General features: G+C 36.1%; 4 protein-coding genes across 4 annotated transcripts; 3 read left to right on the top strand and 1 right to left on the bottom strand.

Annotated features, from left to right (window-relative positions):
* The first annotated feature begins 3299 nt into the window (after positions 1–3299).
* LOC110409035 (DUF4228 domain protein) lies at positions 3300–6121 on the top strand. The gene is made up of 4 exons (XM_021418250.2): positions 3300–3463; positions 3576–3831; positions 3920–4083; positions 5714–6121. Exons 2-4 carry the CDS (start codon positions 3582–3584, stop codon positions 5849–5851), a joined length of 552 nt encoding a protein of 183 aa, XP_021273925.1. The 5' UTR covers positions 3300–3463; positions 3576–3581; the 3' UTR covers positions 5852–6121.
* A 1894-nt stretch (positions 6122–8015) lies between these two features.
* Positions 8016–12076, bottom strand: LOC110409854 (zinc finger CCCH domain-containing protein 40-like). Its single transcript, XM_021419344.2, has 5 exons — positions 11921–12076; positions 11355–11523; positions 10249–10518; positions 9794–10017; positions 8016–9042 (listed from the first exon to the last, which is right to left on the bottom strand). Exons 2-5 carry the CDS (start codon positions 11457–11459, stop codon positions 8154–8156), a joined length of 1488 nt encoding a protein of 495 aa, XP_021275019.1. The 5' UTR covers positions 11460–11523; positions 11921–12076; the 3' UTR covers positions 8016–8153.
* A 142-nt stretch (positions 12077–12218) lies between these two features.
* Positions 12219–15935, top strand: LOC110409283 (transmembrane protein (DUF2215)). Its single transcript, XM_021418578.2, has 10 exons — positions 12219–12383; positions 12678–12897; positions 13070–13227; positions 13314–13459; positions 13568–13630; positions 13775–13867; positions 14464–14625; positions 14743–14849; positions 15001–15170; positions 15285–15935. The coding sequence occupies exons 1-10, from the start codon at positions 12278–12280 to the stop codon at positions 15548–15550; spliced, it is 1491 nt and encodes a 496-aa protein (XP_021274253.1). The 5' UTR covers positions 12219–12277; the 3' UTR covers positions 15551–15935.
* A 1307-nt stretch (positions 15936–17242) lies between these two features.
* WIH1 (cysteine-rich TM module stress tolerance protein) lies at positions 17243–18857 on the top strand. Its single transcript, XM_021418824.1, has 3 exons — positions 17243–17694; positions 17830–17956; positions 18624–18857. The coding sequence occupies exons 1-3, from the start codon at positions 17643–17645 to the stop codon at positions 18667–18669; spliced, it is 225 nt and encodes a 74-aa protein (XP_021274499.1). The 5' UTR covers positions 17243–17642; the 3' UTR covers positions 18670–18857.
* The last annotated feature ends 239 nt before the right edge of the window (positions 18858–19096 follow it).

Below are 19096 nucleotides of genomic sequence, written 5' to 3'. Positions count from 1 at the left end.
TTTTCATCAATATGTATGGCCAGGCCATTCTGAGTAAATTCCAAATGGAATGGCATGGTAGGAGCTAGTTTTAGTGCTTGTCCTTGATTGGCTGGTCATTTGGTACCTTTTCTGCAGGGAAATCCCATTGATTAATTTGCAGAACTTTGGCCATTTTTGTTTCTTGTAAAAAAAGTAAAAATTAAAAAGGATTTGGTTTTCTGTGCTTAATTATTCCATGAGTTTGTTTTTTATATAAACATAAAACAACATACATATTATAATGAATCAAGCCCAACTCTGGAGCTAATCACTTGTTTTTTTGATAATAACTCGGACTAATCACTTAATTTGCAATTTGTACTTACTTTTCATTTTTGTTAGAATAAAAAAGGTGAAAGAGAAGGCAGGAACGGATGAGAGTTAGAGAATTGGGCTCCAAATCAATCGAGCTGGGTCCATGCCCTTGGTTTGGGCCCAAAAACAAGTTGGCTTTCTTGAAATATTCCCCCCTCATTAGGAACTAAACGGGTATCAAAGCCCACAATTCTGGATCCCATATCAAATCTGACTTAAAATTCTTAATTTGAATTTGAACTTAAAATGATCTAAAACTCAAATTTGAATTTAAATAATTAAATGTAAAATAATCCCAAACTTAAATTAAGCATAATTTTCCATTCTTTTTTATGTTTAAAATTTTTATTCTAAGTAAAAATAATGAGTAATAATAAAAATTATTATCAAAAGTGACTTAAATTGAATTATTTTATAAAAAATTTAATAACTCATAAATGTATATATATTCTACGCTACATTCAATAATTATTTTTTCTATTCTAGATGAAATAATATTTTGCATTTGATCTTATTTTATTTCAAAATATTTTTTAAAAAAATAGATAATAGATAATAAAAAAAGTTTGTATAAGAATAATGAACAAGAAAAAAGGGGAATTCGTAAGCAATCAATAGACTTTCTTAAGGGTGAGAAACTAACCCAATTGAAAATGAATTTGAAGCAACTTGCTAGAGTTTCTATCGTGAATTTCACATGACCTGGCTCTGAGGTGATTCATGCTTAGCGGAAGGAAGGGCGGCGGCGGTGGAAATGTTTGCATCGGCAATTATTAATCAGGCGGCGGCAGTTAATGGGTGGCGTGGTGCCTGGTGGTGGAAACCAGTTATCAGCTGCAGAATTCATTGCTTTTGGGGAGTGGCTTCTTACCCTCCGAACACACACACGCGTTTGACTGGCATTTCAAAATCAAAGATCGATGGAGATAGCATTGACTTGGATAAATCAATTTTAGGGGATTTTTTTAATTGGATGAAAAGCAGACAAATTAATGCATTATGCATGGGATTGTTAGCCAGCCTAACTCTCTTATCTTGATGAATACCTATTGGAGAACTATATTTTGTCTGCTCTTTCATTTCCTAATTACAACTTCAATCTCACATTAATCATTTGAAAAAAAAAAAAACTAATCAAGTATATATATCAATATATATAAAAGAAAATCCGTTGATTTAATCGTCTTCTATTTCATTAATCTTATCATATTCATCCCATAATTTAAATTCGAAACTTTGTGAATGAAATCTCAAGTTTTGACACATAAACATCAATTTTATTACAAAGTCTTTTTTCTATATATAGTTTCTTCAAAGCTAAAAAAGAGAAGAACTAAAGAAATGGTAGCCTTAATTATTTTAGTTTCTTTTTCTTTTTTGATATACAAGGAATCGTATAACTCAAAGCAATAGTAGGAACAAAAGGAAGGTTGTAGTTGATTGCAAGAAACTTGGGTTAGTAGTGAGAGAAGTGAAATAGGGGCGCATGAAGCATATTTCTCCAGTTTTAAGTATTCATGTTCCTACAATGCCATATCTCAGCAGCAATGCATGGAGTAAATTTTGTCTTGCACAGTTTTGGGCTTATATATTCAGCATGCTAGGAAATAAATCCATACCATCAATAACTTTGAGGTGAAATAATCAGTTGACGTGTAGCTAATTCTTTTTGACCACTAGGATATGAAAAAAACGTCACATTTAGTAGAAAAATTAAAGGCATGAGAAAATGAGAGGGTCATTATTATTCCCAATTAAAATAAAAATAATTAAGGTGGCAGCTAACTTAGTAGGTAAAGATCGTGATTGCAGAGAAAATACATAAAATTAAATATGGGGTCTTAGTAGAAGAAGGAGGTTTTTGGAAAGGAGAGGTAGCTTAATTAGTAAATATCTAGTACTAATTGAGAAATAGAGGAAGAGTTAGACAGCATAATAACATACATTGGTGAGAAAAAGACGTATGTATCTGGATGTGTAGCTTAGCTTCTGAGGAGAGAGAATGGGAGAGAATGATTAAGGCCCAAAATGGGAAAAAGAAAGAAAAGGTGAAAGACTTTAAAAGTGTTCAAATGAGGTGAAAATAAGGCAAGCAAAATTGAGAGGTGAAGAAGATGTTGAGCTTTCCATAGCCCATTGGTATTTATTGGGAATCTTCTGCAATAATTTCACATTCCAATTTCAAGTATCACCAGATCTTTGCCGTAACATTTTCATTTTCCTTTTCGGGACATTGATGTAGATATTTTCTTAATCTACTCCTTCTTTCCACTTATATATATAGTTTCTAAAATAAGTTAAAAAATAACGGAAAAATGAGAAGCGATTAAAATAGTGATATGGGTATATACTTATGTATGGTTATACAATAAATCATAGTAATTCTCGTATCATCAAATGATCTGATGAGTTGTATTACATTCAAAGTGAATTTAACATACGTAAATACTAAACTTTTAAAATACATTGCTGAAAATGAACAAGTAAAGATGTAAAGAGGTAAAAAAACATGGTTACCCTTCTCCTTACCGGGGGTTTTAGTAAAGCGGAAGAAGCAACAATTAGTGGGGAGGATAAGGAATTGAGAACCCAAACCAAAGTGGCCAAACCCAAGGCCAGCCTAGGGTTCCTGTTTGAAGGGGGAACGGGGGGGGCCCTGGGCGGTCCTTTTCCATTTAAAACAGTATCAACTAGCCTTTTGCATCAGCTGACGATGGTCTCATTCAATTGGGAAGATCCCTGTTTACTCTAAAAGGTCCTACTCTCTTTCCCATCTTTGCCTGTAGACGCAACCCAGGTGGTTTTTGCAGATCTAACACGTCTCCCGCTTTGCCCCGTAACAACACCAGAAAATAAAAATCAATATTCCAACTGTTTTAGCATTTACGCTTCGCCCTTTTCATCATTTATCAGCTTGTTTGCTGATATAAGCATCAAAGACCAAACCCGCCCCCACCTCCCCACCCCTCATCTCCTCCCCTTAATTTCCTTTCATCATTTCTCTGAACTACCACTTCCTTTTAATTCTTGTTTCTCCTTCAAGCCAATCCCCTTTTCTTTGCTTTTCCCATGGCGTAAACTTATCTGGGTTATTTACATCACCTTAACGTGGTTAACGTCAGAAGTGGTATTAATTTTTCAACACCGAAGTGTTCCATAAAACGTACGTTCATTGTGTTTTTTAAAGTGTAGTAAAGGTTTGCTGTAAAGGGTTCTTTTATTTTTTCTCTTTGTTGAAGTTAAAGATGGGAAACTGTCAAGCAGCTGAAGCAGCAACCGTGGTGATTCAACATCCAGGGAACAAGATCGAGAGGATTTACTGGTCTGTTAGTGCTAATGAAGTCATGAGTACAAATCCAGGCCATTACGTTGCACTTGTGGTAACCTCACCAACGTTAAAGAATGAAAATGGCATGCCATTGAAGCAGCTCAAGCTCTTAAAACCTGATGACACTTTGATAATGGGCCAAGTTTATCGACTCATTAGCTTTGAAGGTAATTCATTAGCACTTAATTTTTACGTGTATAGTTAGTTCGCCAAGCCATTTTCTTTCTTATATTTTCTTGGCGGTTTCTTTCATAGATGTTTTGAAAGAGTTTGCCGCAAAGAAGTCCGTGAAGCTTGGGAAATTGTTGAAAGAAAGAGGCCTTGGGCTCGGGATGGACTTGAAGAGAAAGGATTTGGCAGCTGCTTCCAATCTGAATCCAAAGCTTAACTCGAAAACTGAGAACTGCAGTTCTGTTAAGGTAAACGAAACAAAGCTCAAAACATCAAGACTGAACTACTTCTGTTAAAGTTTCCTCTAAATTAGCAAAACTTGTCAGAAAGGATGAGCTAAGTTTCTGGAATAAATAAATATGTGACTATTAGGTGTATTAATTTGGGTCTCGAATTTCAATAAACGTAAACTACAGTGACTAATTAGTGCTTGACGATGCACTGGAATCATGGGCATTAAGCTCCACGTCTTTTCTGTTCTGCAGAGGGGAAGGACAGGGGTATCTTTCTTTGTCATTTCGATGCAGAAAAGTAAACTTTTATGGTGTAAAAAAGAAATATAAATTAAAAAGTGGAGGTGAAAATCTGCATCTGCAAGTGTTTGTAGGATCTTTTTTTCTTTATGGTTTCTTTATGGGTTGGTAAGTTCAAAACGTTATCGTCTGAACTCTGAGTACCTTGGAAGAATCTGAACTTTGTTTAAACAACAGATCTCGAGGCATACCTCTGAAAATAAGTTTCTTAACATTGAACACATTTTTATAATGTTGAAAAATCTTCTTTGACAAATTGTTTAGGTGTCCTTTTTTTCGGCCTTTTACTGTTGGACTGAACCTGATCATTGCTCACTACCAATCTTGCTTCTTTCAGTAACCATTTGAAATAATGGCAGATTAATCTTTTTATCCCTTTGTTTGTTTTGGCTGAGTCACAACTTCCACCAACTGGGCTGGTTACATTTCCAGATGCCTTTCCCCTGTGGTAAATGTGGTTATAAATGCTAGTCCTTCACATGTTTAGACCACATGCGAAGTCAGGGTGATTTCATCTGTTGGTTTCTATTGTTACTGTTTGTACTTAAGATTCATTAGTTTGTGCGGCTACAGCAAATTTGTAAATGGATATAGCAGAGTGAGAATAAGAAAAAGTTTATCACCTGAATCATTTACAGTTTGAAATTATGTCAATATGGACTCACCAAAACATACATAGGATAATGTTCAAGATGAGTGTGTGCGGAATTGGATGCGAGAGGTGAAAAGATGTGTATCCTCTTATTGTAGCAGAGCTTACAATTAATGGTTATTTTGAAGGAGAAAAAAAGGAAAATAATGCTATGATGATGTATATTGCTAATAAGTGTCATCAATGATCACCATTCATCACGCATTTCATGCACATGTCGTGATGTTTTACATACATGTGAAGACAATTGTTAGTATTGATTATGAATTCATACTTTCTGAATAAGCTAGAGCTTTTTAGTGGGAAATATCTAAATTTTTGTTAACATGAAATGACTCTATACTTTGTTTGTATGCATTTAGTGGTGGATGTGTGCACGTGTGTGCCTTTCAAAATTGTAGACAGTAGGTGGTTGATAGTTGTCTATGAGAATTTAGTCCAATAAATTGGCTTCTTCCTAGTAATGGAGGGTTAAGGGAAGCTCCCAATTGAATGGATAAGGTTAATGAACAGAGTCCAAATTTAGTGGAAGCCTTGGTTTCAAATTGGCAGAGCCCACAAACTTTTTCACAAATCAATAATGGCGCCAAAAAAAAAAGTTTATGGAATTGTCATTGTCTCATGGTGCCTTTGCCTTTGTCCTTTTCTTTTTTCTTTTAATCTTTTTTCCTTTCGTTCTCCTATCTTTTGCAGGTGGAGCAGGAGGTTAATAGACTGGGAAGCAGCGGTGGCAGCAGCGGCAGCAGTAGGTTCATGGGAAGGCATCATGGTGGTGGTGGTGGGGGGCAATGGAGGCCAGCCTTGCAGAGCATTGCAGAGATTGGAACTTGAACGCACTAGCTACTCCTCTTACCAGGACTGCTCCCCCGTCATTCCCTCCTCCACCACCCCACCCCCACCAATAAAAAGCAAACAACTACATAACCCATCCTTTCTCCCTTTCCAATACGTTTATATTCTCTTTTTCTTTGGTTCTCTGCAGATGCTACAATGTTCTATATTTTGAGTATTAGTTTCCACTAGATTTAGAGGCTAGGGTTTGTGTTAGGTGTAAAACCATTTGGACACTCAGATCATAAATGTAATGAGCATTTCTTATCAGTGTTTTCTTTTCTTTTCTTTTGTATATTTTAGTCTACATGACAAGAGATAAGCGATAATTATAGCAACTTCAACTTTCAGTGGAATCTTTGATCATACAAAAGCCACTGATCATTTCATACATAGTTCTTTGCTCAAGTCAAGAGTTCATTACTTTGTAACAAGAAACAAAGGGCCAGACTCTAAAAACCAATATCATTTTAACTTTTACATGCTGTTTTCTCATTTAATCTCATGTTTTTGGCACTGGGTGGTAGTGGAGGGGCCAAAAGGAAGAGAGAAGACAAAATGCAAATGTGATGGTCCGAAGCTTTTCAGTGGGGGCTGCCAAACAGTGGCACTAGTGTTATGTTTGTTTGCCGGGGAAAGTATGATCTAGTAAAGCAACTGTGTCAAAATTGCTTCGGTATTACTCTCAAAATACTTGAAAAGGAAAAAGGAAGCTGTCCCTCTCCCTCTCTCTCTGCCAGACGTGGCTGCTTTCAAGTACAGTTTGCAAATTGAGAAAGAGAGAGGGGGGACTGGGGAGTGTCTCATTTTTAGTGCAAAGAAACATTCTGCATGTGGTTGCAATGCTTTTACTTCAATTCCATAATTTATACGTTAAATTTAAACTTAACTTTTAATCATCCGCTTAAGGAGTAGTAATTGATACGTTAAATTAGAATTATTCATCTCTAAATTTTAGTATAATTTTGATATTATTAATAGAATGACGCACACGATCAAAAACCCCTTTCCTTTTTATCAAGATACAAAGTTCATATTCAATCTACAATTTATACCGGGTGCGAAAATGGACATGTCATGACAAGATTTGAAAATAGTTAAAAGAGAAAGATACAGTAAATAATTAAGTGAAGAAAAGGATATTAAAATAATGCTGTTGATTACATGCATGAATCCATCGTACCATTTGCCAAAAACAAAAACAAAAAAAAAAAAAAGGGAAAAAAATCATAGCATGAAGGAGTGGTAAAACGAGTGGAGATTTTACAGTAGAATCCACCAACAAGTGGTAGTGGGATCCCCACTTGGATGGCCTTTTAAAATTTTTTTAATTAAAAACCGTACAATGTTGTTTTGTTTGATAGTTTGAAACTTTGAATAATTTTATCAATCATAAAACTGGCTTTTCCCTTTCTTTTGGTTACATTCTCCCCTTTAATGGATCTCAGGATATGTTTTTTGTCCACCAAATTTCGTTTTTTGGGGGTTGCATTTACCAGTAGGATTTGCTTTTCACTAGTTTTTATGCCCTGTCAAGAATATTGATATTGGTCGGCTTGTTCATTACCACGTGTGCGTTGCTTTGCTTTTGCTTTACAGCCCTATACTGTATTTAGATTCTGGAGTTAGCAGCTGCAGCTGGGATATTAATTGAATGGCTGTGCTATTGACAAGTGGAAGAAATCAATTGGCAATTCCTCTGACAAATCGACAATTCAACTTTCTAATTATTTGACAGTTGAACATTCTTCATTCATGATTTTGTAAACTCCTCCAAGGACGGAATGTCTTCCAAGTTTAAGCCTAATCTGAAGGTAGCTCAAGTCTTACGGTATCATATTCTGCCATTTACTGGGCAGTTTTGAATGAAAACTAGTGCAGTGGAAGCCTCCAATTTGCTTGGTGGAAAATAATAACCTGCCGCAATCAATACTTTACCGTAGGAGACGATGGCATTAATTAGCTTTTTCGACACAGTTTTCTTTTATCGATTCCTTCTCAACAATTTCAACCGGAAATCCTAATCTTCGCTGCTGATGTATCGCATAATTTTAGAAGTTTTATCTACTTTTCCCCATGTTGAACAAGATACTATCAAGAAATCTCTTCAAATTGATCACCACGCAACCAGGATTCACTAATCATAAACTGATGAATGCAAGAATAACCCACAAGATGAGAAAATTGATTGCTATTAAGTACTACAGACAAAGCAAAGAAGATTTTGGACTCAAATAAAAACAAATTTGGGGGTTAACAAGTTACATTCTTACATTAGCAAAAGCTACAATATCAGAAACCCTCACTGATGAGATGACCCAGATGCATCGGCAGATGGCCCTGGAACCGGAGGTGCAGAACCTGATGAAGAAGGCACTGGTGGCGCGCTTGTTGAAGGTCCACTCACAGGAGGTGGAGGCCTTGGTGGCCCAGAATGCTGATATTGCTGTGTTGCTGGTGGAGCCTGAGGTGGAGGCATTGCCGGATGATATGGATACTGCTGATAAGGTGGCATTGGTTGCATGTACCCATACGGTGGATAAAGCTGAGTAGGATATTGCTCAGGCGGTGGTGGCATAGCTTGATAGGGATAATGTTGCCCTTGTTGTGGTTTTTCTGATCCAGATTTGCTCTCCCCATCATGGGATGGAACCAGGGCACCCATCCTTTGAGGATCCATTGATGGATAGAAGGCTCTATCCAGCTGAGGTGGAGGTGGGATATTAAAATACTGCATAGGTGGGGGTTGGTCCTGCACGCCAGGCCCAGATGGCTGAAATTGGTTCTGCTGCTGAGATATTACAGCCCGGGGCAACATTCCACCATGAGCCACTGCAACCTGCTGCGTGCCTCCCTCTGAGGTTTCTGACTCGGGTCTTGGTGCCTGGGGCTTACCCCACATAAGCTTCAGCCTGAGACCCTTTATGACTAGCTTGTTAGAGAGCTCTTCTGCAGCCTTCTCAGCTCCTTCTCTGGTTGTGTAAGTTACAAAGGCACATGCTTTGTCAAGCACCATCTTTATCGTTTCGATTTCACCATGGGCATAAAAGTTGTCCCTTAAATCTTGCTCTGTAACCCTTTTATCAAGGCCGCCCACGTAAAGGGTTTTAATGCTCTCATCCTCAGGAGGTTCCAAAGAAGGCATTTCACCAGCCTTGTTGAGTAGCTTTAGTGCCACAGGATCATTCACCCTGCAGATATTTAGGAGAAAAGTAGCAGCAAAATGTAATCACAATATTAGAAATTTTCGTGCATAAACATCTATCTGCTTAGGTAAGAAATAGGTTTGTCGCCATAAATGTTAAGTTTGTCAATGTATTGTAGCATTATCATTCATACAGACAAACATTAAAATGCTAAAAATATAAAAATACATATAAAGACAGAGTAGTTAATGGGGATGAACACACCCCACAACCTCCCCCTCCCCACTCAAACACATTTGATAATTCACACAGATGCACACACAATTGGGAGAGAGAAAGAACATGTGTTGTTGAAAGACAGAAAAATGACGTTCATGACATGACCACTCTTAACTCTGACCAAATAAGAAGCACTCTTTAAGGATTAATACCTAATTACCACTTGAATGAAGTATCTTCCAATCAATACTAATCTTTGAGCACATTTACCAAGTAAAAGAAATGAAGAAATCATGAAAACATTTTCAAACAGAGAGTGATGTGAAGCTATAAGTAGTATTAATCACTAATTACAAGCTACTCCTAACTGAGAAGAAAAGGCACTGTTCAATGCTCATAATAAGATGGCCAGCCCCTTTTGTCTTATATGATAAGCCTTTTTGTTTACCTACGTATTACTTCTTTAGTAGCCTTTTTGTTTACCTATATCATCAATGCAGTAAATATTACCATGCTTAGGACAAAGTTCCACTCAATTTTTCATAGTTAAAGAAATATTAACAAAAATTGCACTTACCCATAGTAACGGTCTTTTATATTTTGCTGTGACAACTCCCCAGTTACTGGCATCTCATGCCTATAAGGGCACTCAGCACCTCTTGTACATTCACCCCGAACGTAGAAACTACAAATATGTGCTCGGTTTCTTTTGTAGTATGGTGTTGTTCTCTGAAGCTTCAGAATAGTGTCATTTGGCCGTACCTTCCCATATGAGGATTCGTAATCTAAACCAGCTCTGGCCTGGAAACAATAAATTTACTTAATGCATGATAGAAATGCAAAGAATCTTTACAGCAAGTTTGCAATGTCAATAGCTTCAGCGATTCCAATGATAACTAGACGCTTGAATAGTAAAAGTAAACAGTTCACTCATAAGTTGCTTGTAAAATTTCTTAAAAGGTGCACTTTAAATAGCGTCGCTTTCTTCATAAATGATACTAAAAGACAGTTGCTAAGTATGAAGATACATACCCTGCGATCATGCTCCTCGGCAAAATACTCTCTATTCACATCACTCTTTGGAATGGCATCATTGGAATTTATACTAAGAGCAGTATCCCGAACTTGAACTGGCAACCCATATTCAAGGTCTAGAAGGCAGACTTGACAAACATTTTTCAACTTACTGCAGGTCTGACAAACCTCAGTTTTCTTATACCTTGCATCTCGACCAGGCCTCCACCTAAAGACTGTAAATGGTCTTGTACAAATCTTGCACTCCTTATCATAATCTGCTTTGGTCTGCAGTGCGAAGTGTACAGAAACTCATGAGAGTAATACAAGAAACTGTCATCATTGAAGGAACAAAACAAAATTAAATCTATAGGAATTACACCATTGTCTAAACCACTTTATCTTCATAAACTTTCTTGCTGCTTGTGACGATGCAGGATTTGTGAACCAATGTTATAGCAAAATGAAAATGTTGCCCTTTGTCTAGAAACAACATGCATAAGTTGGGAAATTTTCAAACATGTTCATTTAGTATTACCAATGCCAATATGGCAGTGTAAACATCTTATATGCCATATAGTGCATATTAATTTTGAAAAAATCTATTTTATTTTTAACTAAGGTAATAGAAGTCACAGAATTGGAAGCATCAAAAAGAAAATAAAATAACCATCCAAAGTCTTCCTAGGAAAAAAATTGCAAGAGACACACACAATCAAATGACCTGACCGCTTAGACTCAAATTTAATTACCTGTGTCCAACCATCCACAATTTCCTTGGAAAACTTTTTGGTTTTCTTATTTTAGATTGAGGCCCAACCAAATTTTAGAAAGTTTTTCTGTAGTTCATAACTCTGTTCACATCCTCATACATAAATACATAATAATTAACATTTATGCAGATATGCCTAGAAGCAAAACCAAAAACCATAATAAAAGTTAAAATCTATAGCAAAACTATATAATATTTCCATACATTTCAAACTTACAATACAGTTAGGGTAAACATGGCTTTACAATTCCCATATAAAAATATAATTTCAAATTCCACACAAACAGCAGTGGGAGAGTGTGTGTCTGTGCGAGAGAGAGTGAGGAAGTATTAAAGGGATCAGAATAAATACCATTCGAACATATGGATTGTCACCAAGGCATGACTCACAAATGATAGGGAAGTCGGAGCGTTCCCAACCATCTGCCTCGTGATCTCTTAACAATCTGTGTGCCATTATAAACTTTGCACTAGGTCGTGTAGCTATTCACAGCCTCCGATTTGCACTCTATACTTAGTTCCTAATGCAAGTGAATTACAAGAATGCTATATCAAAATCTGATCAACTGAATTCGCTGCCGTTATGGAAACCATCAAAACTAATTTAAGTAACAAACGAAAGAGAAACACAGGACCTTTAGCAGATCTTTTTTACTATACCATTTATTATTATAAAAAATTTTAAAATTCATTCAATTACTATTAACCTACCAAAATCAGATAAAAAAAATCATATCAAACTATTCCAATAAAGTTCCAAAAATTTTAGTTCATTTTTCCGTTCATTCCTATACACCTGATTAAATTAAAATCATTTAATTGATGTAGACCAAATACAATAAGAAAATCACGCAAAAAGAAATAGGGAAAACAGTTTAAAAGAAGAACAAAAGTTGAAAGAGGAAGAGCAGAATGTACCTGAACCGCGACGAATACGGTGAAATCGACGGTAGCGGACCCAGCGGTTCAAACTCAACGGTGGGAGCGATCGGTAGGTCGAAGCGAGAGCTTTCGCGAGCCGCCTTGAAGAAGGGATAGGAGATTTGCTTTGGCTCTGATTTTTGCCATTTTTTTTTCCAGTTTAATATGTTTCGAAATTGCATTTTTGGGCTCAAAGTGGGCCCAGTATAAGTCCAACCCTAAACCGTCATTGGAAGGTCGGTGGATCTTCTTCCTCCAGCCCAAATGTATAAAAAAAACCTCCGGAAATAGCAGAAATACCCTCCTTATAAACTTGAATTTTCGAAAACCGAGTCTCCCAACCCCGGAAAAACAATGGGTACCGGGAAACGGGTCCGGAGCTCCGCTTGGCTTCTCTGTCTCATCTTCTTCGCTTTTTCAACTTTTTCCTCCATTGCCTTATCCGACGAACCTTCTTTGGGTAATTCTTCTCCCTTCTTTTTCTTCTCTTTTTGTATGTTTATGTTACCGCTCTACACTCTAAAGCTTAGGGTTTTCTTTTGCCATTTAGCAATTAGAGAGTTAAATTTTGATGGTTTTAAGAAAATTTGGACGAAATTAATAAAAAAGGAATTGTTCAAGTATCTTGTCAATTTAGTTAGTTTGATTTTTTTTAATTTATCACAATTTTGTTAAATTGCTCATAATAATGACTTATTAATGGAAAAATGTTAAATTTTGATTAATTGTTTGCGGTTTTTGTTTGTTTTTGCAGTTGTTGGGGAGTTTAACAAGACATTGGAGTTAACCCCTGGCTTGCAAGTGGAGAAGTCTCCTGGTTTAAAGCCAGGAACTAGAGTTGTTTGTGCAAGAGTTCACATTGATGGTCTGTCTAGGTTTAGGAATCTCAAGAAGTTTGCTCACTCGGTAAAGGTGAAGGTTTCACAAAGTAATTCCAGCACACGCAGAACGAATGTTGAAGTTTGCTTTCACAGGTAAGTTGTTTGGCATAAATACTTTGTTGAATTAAGCTTTAATGTCTAGTATTTTTGCTTTTGTGCAATATCAACTTAGAAGGATTCTTTGGGTTGAAAACTAACAAAATTTGAACTGTAATTCTAATTGTGAAGCAATTTTTGCTTTATGACTGCTATCTTTGTTTTCCAGGAATGCTTCACTTAGGATAGGGATGTGCCCTCAAGCCAACTGGGAGAAGGTTTCTAAGGGTACATGGGTTAAATCCATGTCCCCTTTTGACCACAAGCTCTTAGATGTTCGGATGACCAGTTCATCTCTAGAGACCCTGGAGGTGTCCATTGAAGAAGGTACGTTTGTGATCACTTCTATCCCTGTTGCTTTATGTCTGACAATTGAAACTTGTTCATCTACACTGTTCTTTTTGTCTTTGCAGAATTTTTCCTGTATCGCGTAATATTTTTAATATCGGGCATTGTGTTGTTGAGTTCGGCATCTACTTTAAGCCAGTCATTGGTTTTTTACTATGGCAGTGCCATGGCAGTTGGGGTCATCCTCGTGGTATTGATAGTCCTGTTTCAGGTAAATAACATTATTGATAAATTACTCGAAACTTCTTCAAGTTCTCTGGCTGATGCCGTCTGTTGTGCTATCAATTTCTGATTTGCTTAATATTCTTATGTTCGATAGGGAATGAAGCTTCTCCCAACTGGTCGGAAAAACTCACTTGCAATTTTTATATATTCATCTACGGTGGGTATAAACTGTACAACTGAGGTGTCCTTTTTCTAGTTGCTTTTCTGTTAATGTGTGTATGTGCATTTGCATTGCATGCATATGCAAGTATGCCTGTGTTCTCTTTAAATTCTTCTCACACATAATTTGTTCATTGTTTAGGTTGGTTTGGGATCTATGCTTCTCCACTATTTGCCACGATTGTTGCATTCAATACTTTCAGAGATGGGAATCAGTGAAGACATGTATAATCCTGTATGTAAGTTATCCTGTAAATATTTTGGTCACATGCTTCATGGCTCTCTATGATGCAGAGCATAACCTCTAGAATGTTTCAGCTATTGTTGTTATCAAATACTATGCTCATGTCGGATGAGACATTGTGAATTTGATTGAGTAACAAGTGAACCATGAATGATGGAACTTGGTAGCTGACTCAACAGATTTCTTTGATGTTGCCTGTCAAACCTAAACTATCATTCATATGATATTATTGCTTAAAGTGAGTTGGTAAAATCAAGTGTAGAATTGGTCGTATTGTGTTCTGTTACGGATTCGTTTATATTGAATTCTTCCTGTCTCTGACACTTTTATGGTTTTCTGATTTCTTCATTTTTATATTAAAAATTCTACTTATGCTCTATTTATAACATGCTTCCCACCTCCCAGATTAGAATAGGCTTTCTTGCTTCGTTTTAACTTGGAATTGATTGCTGTTCAATGTTACATGTCACAGTATTATATGTGGTTTAGTGGTTTAAACTTGTATCATTGTATGTAGTAACTGGTGATAAGCTTTGCAAATTATTTCCTTGTAATAAACTGAACTGCTTTCTATATCTAAATTTCAGTTGGCTATATTTCTGTTGGGTTTTGTTGTTCTGGCTGGAGCTTGGTTGGGCTTCTGGGTTGTCCGCAAACTTGTCCTGACAGAAGATGGGTCAATTGACATAAGCACATCTCAGTTTGTTGCTTGGTCCATCCGGATATTGGCTCTCATTATGATCCTTCAGGTTTTTACACTTACCCAATCTCTGAAAATTTCTTGTATTCAATAAAAGTCTCCCTCACCAATGGTTAATTATAGTTTCAGTCTTTGTTTAAAATGTAATTAACTTTTATGTTTGCAGAGTTCTGTGGATCCCCTCCTTGTAGCAGTGGCATTATTATCTGGACTACTGCTCTCACCAGTCTTGCGTAAAATCACTAGATTGAGATTCCTACGTCGTATGTACAAGTATGTTTTCTTTTTCTTTTCATTACCTTCGCGAGGCTCAATCATTTGTATCATTATAAAATTCTGCTTGGATTCATCTTTTATATATACTTGTTCCTTTTATATTGCCATTAGATGTCTTTGCATAACATTATGTGGACTACTTCTGCAGGAAGCTGTTCAAATTAGTCAAAAACATTGGAAGAAATACTCAACTTCCTGATTTATCACCAGATCGATATTCTTATGATGAATATATATACAAAAGGCCTAAAGACTCTAATTTCCTTAAGCGGCAGTCCAAACACTTTCCCCTGGCTTCTTGCAATACTTCTGTACAAGGTTTGGCTGATATCTTTGATCCTTCTATTACTAAACAGATTAAGAAAGCTTGGTCTTTTGTCCATTGACCATGTTGGAAAGTCTCTTATGTATTCTTGGGTGTGACTCCTTCAGGTATTACCAAGTCATCTCCTAGTCAGCTGTCAGAATCAGACTCTTACCTTTCCACCTTTCACAACACCCCAGAGAGGAGGCAATTTTTGAAAAGTGAGTGGGAGAAGTTCACAAGAGAAACCACTAAAAAGGCTGTTGAAGAACTTGTTTCTTCACCCGATTTCAGCAAATGGGCAATCGCCAATGCTGAGAGGATCACTGTAACACCTAGCAAAAGTTCTGCTAGCAGTTCTGCCCGTCGTCGCCGGTGGTTCCTTTGGTCTTAAGTCGCTAAATATCCATTGTATATTCAAGGCACTGCAGTTGAAAGATTCTGGCAAATTCAAAACTAACAGTCGGCATTGCAGGTTTGTTTAGCCCATGTTTTGGGATGAATGAGAATGGTTCCAATACTGTACTATATACAGTATAATTCATGTGCAAAGTTTTCTGTTAGATCTAGGGACTAACAATGTATTATTTTCGTAAAAACTCAAGAAATACTTATCTGATACAATAACTCTCTCTCTTTCAAGTCATTAGGTGGATGTAGCTCAATACGCGAGTATTGACGTTAGGTGGGGAGCCTTGTCGTTGTTGTTATGAACTTGTAGATTTCGATGTTTGCCATTTCAAACAATGTCGAATTGAGTTCAAGGCATTTTATCCGAAGTTGCATTTTAAACAATTATATCATAAAAACATAAAGAGGAGCAAAGCCATGAATGAGACACGGTCCTATCGATCAAAACTTTAGAAGCTTTTAATCAGGCTTTATTCGTAGCCAAAAGCCTTTGTAGTTCCAAAAGAGAAAAGGGGGAGACTCTTGACTAAATTAGCAGAGAACGCCGTTTCATGTTATGTAAGTTTGACTAGAGCAGGAGTGGGGGGCCCCTCTCTTTTTCGAATTCAGAAATCGGCTTCACAAATTAGACAAGCGAGCGTAGAGCTGGGATGGATAAACGGGGTCAGTTGGAGCAAAGTTTCAAACTCAGTTGATTATTGATTTAAAAAGTTGAAACCCAATTAGTTCAAAGTCAAAAAAGTGCCCCTCAAATAAAGATAAAAAATCACTTCAAATGTTCATATATTATCAATAACTTAAATATTACTACTGTATTAATTAATAAATTTAAAAGATTTTTAAATGTTTTATTTCTATATATTTATAAAGCGATACTTAGTAACTAAGCTATTTATAAATTTATAAAACTGATCGTTCTATAATTAAGTAATAATATATAAATATTATACATTAATCGTATATTAAATATAAACTTAATATTTTAATATAATTATTTTGGATATAAAATGAGTGTAATGAACCAAGCTAATATGTGGTTGATAAGTAATAAGTTTTATGACATTAAAGGAACTATAATTATGTTTTTTAAAGTCAAAATATACTTTTTGTTTTTCGATTTCATTAATAAGGTACCAACTATATTAAACACAATTTTTGATATAATATTTTCTATCTCTTTGTTCATTTAATTACATTCACATTAAAAAAATGGAAAAGAAACTTTTCAAATCGCTTTAAATACTAATAAACATCATTAAGTAAACTAGTACAAGAAAAAGAAAAGCCAATTTATTTTTGTGTTTCAACAAAAATCCAAACGAATATTGAATTATTAAAGCTAAAGAGAGAAATATGATGCATAAAAATTTGAAATATACAGTCAAACTGGCAAAATGTGAATTTCACTTTCACATCAAATCATGCAACGGACGGATAATCTTTACCGAATCGATCGTGATGTAAAATGCATATGCCTTGAAAAGGCATTTTAATTTTTGAAATGCTCCAATGTTCCCTCTGCTCCGCTGGACTGCAAAACAATAAATAATTGCCTCAAAAATAATTGGAAAATATTTTCATAATTTTCTTTCTTTCTTTTTTTTATAATAAAGGAGGCTTGGCTTGATTTGAAGCGGCTACCTGGATAGGCGGTTCCACTCTAGAATTGGAATAAAAGTAAAACGAAGTTTTAGGTGCAACTGGAAACCACGTTTCAAATATTCGTTGAACTGTGAAAGATTCCATCCCCTTTACTTAATGGGTTCGATCTTTATCTTTTCTTCATCATTAAAAGCTGGAAAAGCCGTGTTTGTAGTGGTACCCTGAAGAGTGAAGAGTCGGTTTGGCATCTCTAGTCATCATAAACTTCTTTCAGGCTTCCTCAGGCTTACGCTTTTACCGAGTTGTCAGTTACCTCTAAGATCATCCCCGATCCTCAGAGAGAAGTCCAGGGTTGGTTTTGTTGTTTTGATCGGAGTCTTTCTTTTTCTTTGATCAGAAGAAAAAAATAACGGTCTTGAAACCAAGAAATCTGTTGAGAAAGAAAAGACTTTGAAGAAGGAAAAAGAGCGAAGATGAGTTACTACAATCAGCAGCAGCCTCCCGTTGGCGTTCCTCCTCCTCAAGGCATGTATTTAACTCTGATTTTGATAGGGTTCTTGGTTTTTGGTTTTCTTTTGGAAGGTTGAAAACCATTCTAGCAAGGTTTCTTATCTGATGGGGCTTTTGGTTAATGTTGTTATCATTATTATGGATTTGCAGGGTATCCTCCAAAGGATGCATATCCACCGCCAGGGTACCCAGTTGAAGCTTACCCCTACCCGCCTCCACAGTACGCAGCACCTCCGCCAAGGCAGCAGCAGCAGGAAACAGGTTTTCTTGAAGGATGGTAAAGATTCTTCTCTTTCTCTTCTACATCTTTCAAGAAACCATTCAAACTAGTATTGTTAATAATTCCATTTGGTTCCATCGCAAAAAACAAAACAAAACAAAATCATGTTCGGTTCACACAATATATCTGCATAGAGACTATTTGATTATATATACGATGATGAGGAGGGACTGTGGTTTTCCAGGAATCCAGGGCATTGTGATGGTGGCCTTTGTCTAAATCTAAACACAATCTTTTTTTATTCAACTGAAATATATGTGGATCTTGATTTTTTATTTGGTTTGAGAATTCTGTTCCTTTTCAAAATATATAATCTAAAATATTTGAATAGTTAAAAGTTAAATCAAAGGGTAAGAGGTTTTGATCATTTTCCCTCAATGAGCCCTGGTTTCCTGCATCAGGGTTTCAGTCTTTTGCTCCATGCAAACGGCTATCAATTAGTTCTCAGCATCACTGTCACGAATGTCGACGGATGTGCTGACGTTGTCAAGCCTTGCTGTTTAAGGCTAAATTGAAACTCATTCATACTTGTTAGGGAACCAGGGAAAACAACCTTCTTTCAGATTGAATCGGTTTCTCATAAGTTTAGTGTTTTAGAGATTTGTGGCAAAAGCCAAATTGAGTGAGCATGCGTTTTTGACATGATCTTGTGTTGTTTATGCAGCTTAGCAGCGCTGTGCTGTTGTTGCCTTCTGGATGCTTGTTTCTAAGGAGAATGAAGAGATGGGCTTGGTCATTTGTCCATTTTTAAGTAGATTCAATTAAGGGTACTTTTATCCCATGTCTATGGATTTTATTTATTTGGTTTTTTTAATGTATAACTTGAAGATTTATTCTACTTACCTCTGTCAGAACATCTCAGTTTCTTATTCAATTTCGTGATTCCTTTTGTTATTCATGAATGGATTTTGACCATTTTTACATGCATCAGATGGTAATGTGAAGAACAAATCCGGAATGTAATTCATTTCGTTTCTTTATTTCCAAAGAAGAATAAAGTTTTTATATTTTAATCAATCCAGAAAAATTAATTTTCTGCATATCATACCTTGTAAGTTCTCTGACCCCATTAGTGGGGAAGGAAAAACAGTAAAAACATCATCAAGAATAAAGCCTAAATTGACTATAAAATCAGCT

The sequence above is a fragment of the Theobroma umbraticum genome, unplaced genomic scaffold (genome assembly GCF_002168275.2).
Source record: "Theobroma umbraticum cultivar Fairchild unplaced genomic scaffold, ASM216827v3 scaffold_44.0, whole genome shotgun sequence".
In the NCBI taxonomy this organism is placed as follows: domain Eukaryota; kingdom Viridiplantae; phylum Streptophyta; class Magnoliopsida; order Malvales; family Malvaceae; genus Theobroma; species Theobroma umbraticum.
The sequence above is the reverse complement of the archived record's forward strand: the minus strand, read 5'-3'. Positions and strand labels throughout refer to the sequence as shown.

Coding starts and splice junctions, on each gene's coding strand:
- LOC110409035 (XM_021418250.2), top strand. CDS start 3,582: ATGGGAAACTGTCAAGCAGCTGAAGCAGCAACCGTGGTGATTCAACAT. Junction 3,832..3,919: donor TCGACTCATTAGCTTTGAAG/GTAATTCATTAG, acceptor TTTCTTTCATAG/ATGTTTTGAAAGAGTTTGCC. Junction 4,084..5,713: donor AGAACTGCAGTTCTGTTAAG/GTAAACGAAACA, acceptor TATCTTTTGCAG/GTGGAGCAGGAGGTTAATAG.
- LOC110409854 (XM_021419344.2), bottom strand. CDS start 11,459: ATGGCACACAGATTGTTAAGAGATCACGAGGCAGATGGTTGGGAACGC. Junction 10,018..10,248: donor CCGAGGAGCATGATCGCAGG/GTATGTATCTTC, acceptor TATTGTTTCCAG/GCCAGAGCTGGTTTAGATTA. Junction 9,043..9,793: donor ATAAAAGACCGTTACTATGG/GTAAGTGCAATT, acceptor AAATATCTGCAG/GGTGAATGATCCTGTGGCAC.
- LOC110409283 (XM_021418578.2), top strand. CDS start 12,278: ATGGGTACCGGGAAACGGGTCCGGAGCTCCGCTTGGCTTCTCTGTCTC. Junction 13,868..14,463: donor GTGAAGACATGTATAATCCT/GTATGTAAGTTA, acceptor TCTAAATTTCAG/TTGGCTATATTTCTGTTGGG. Junction 14,626..14,742: donor CTCTCATTATGATCCTTCAG/GTTTTTACACTT, acceptor TTATGTTTGCAG/AGTTCTGTGGATCCCCTCCT.
- WIH1 (XM_021418824.1), top strand. CDS start 17,643: ATGAGTTACTACAATCAGCAGCAGCCTCCCGTTGGCGTTCCTCCTCCT. Junction 17,695..17,829: donor TGGCGTTCCTCCTCCTCAAG/GCATGTATTTAA, acceptor ATGGATTTGCAG/GGTATCCTCCAAAGGATGCA. Junction 17,957..18,623: donor ACAGGTTTTCTTGAAGGATG/GTAAAGATTCTT, acceptor TTGTTTATGCAG/CTTAGCAGCGCTGTGCTGTT.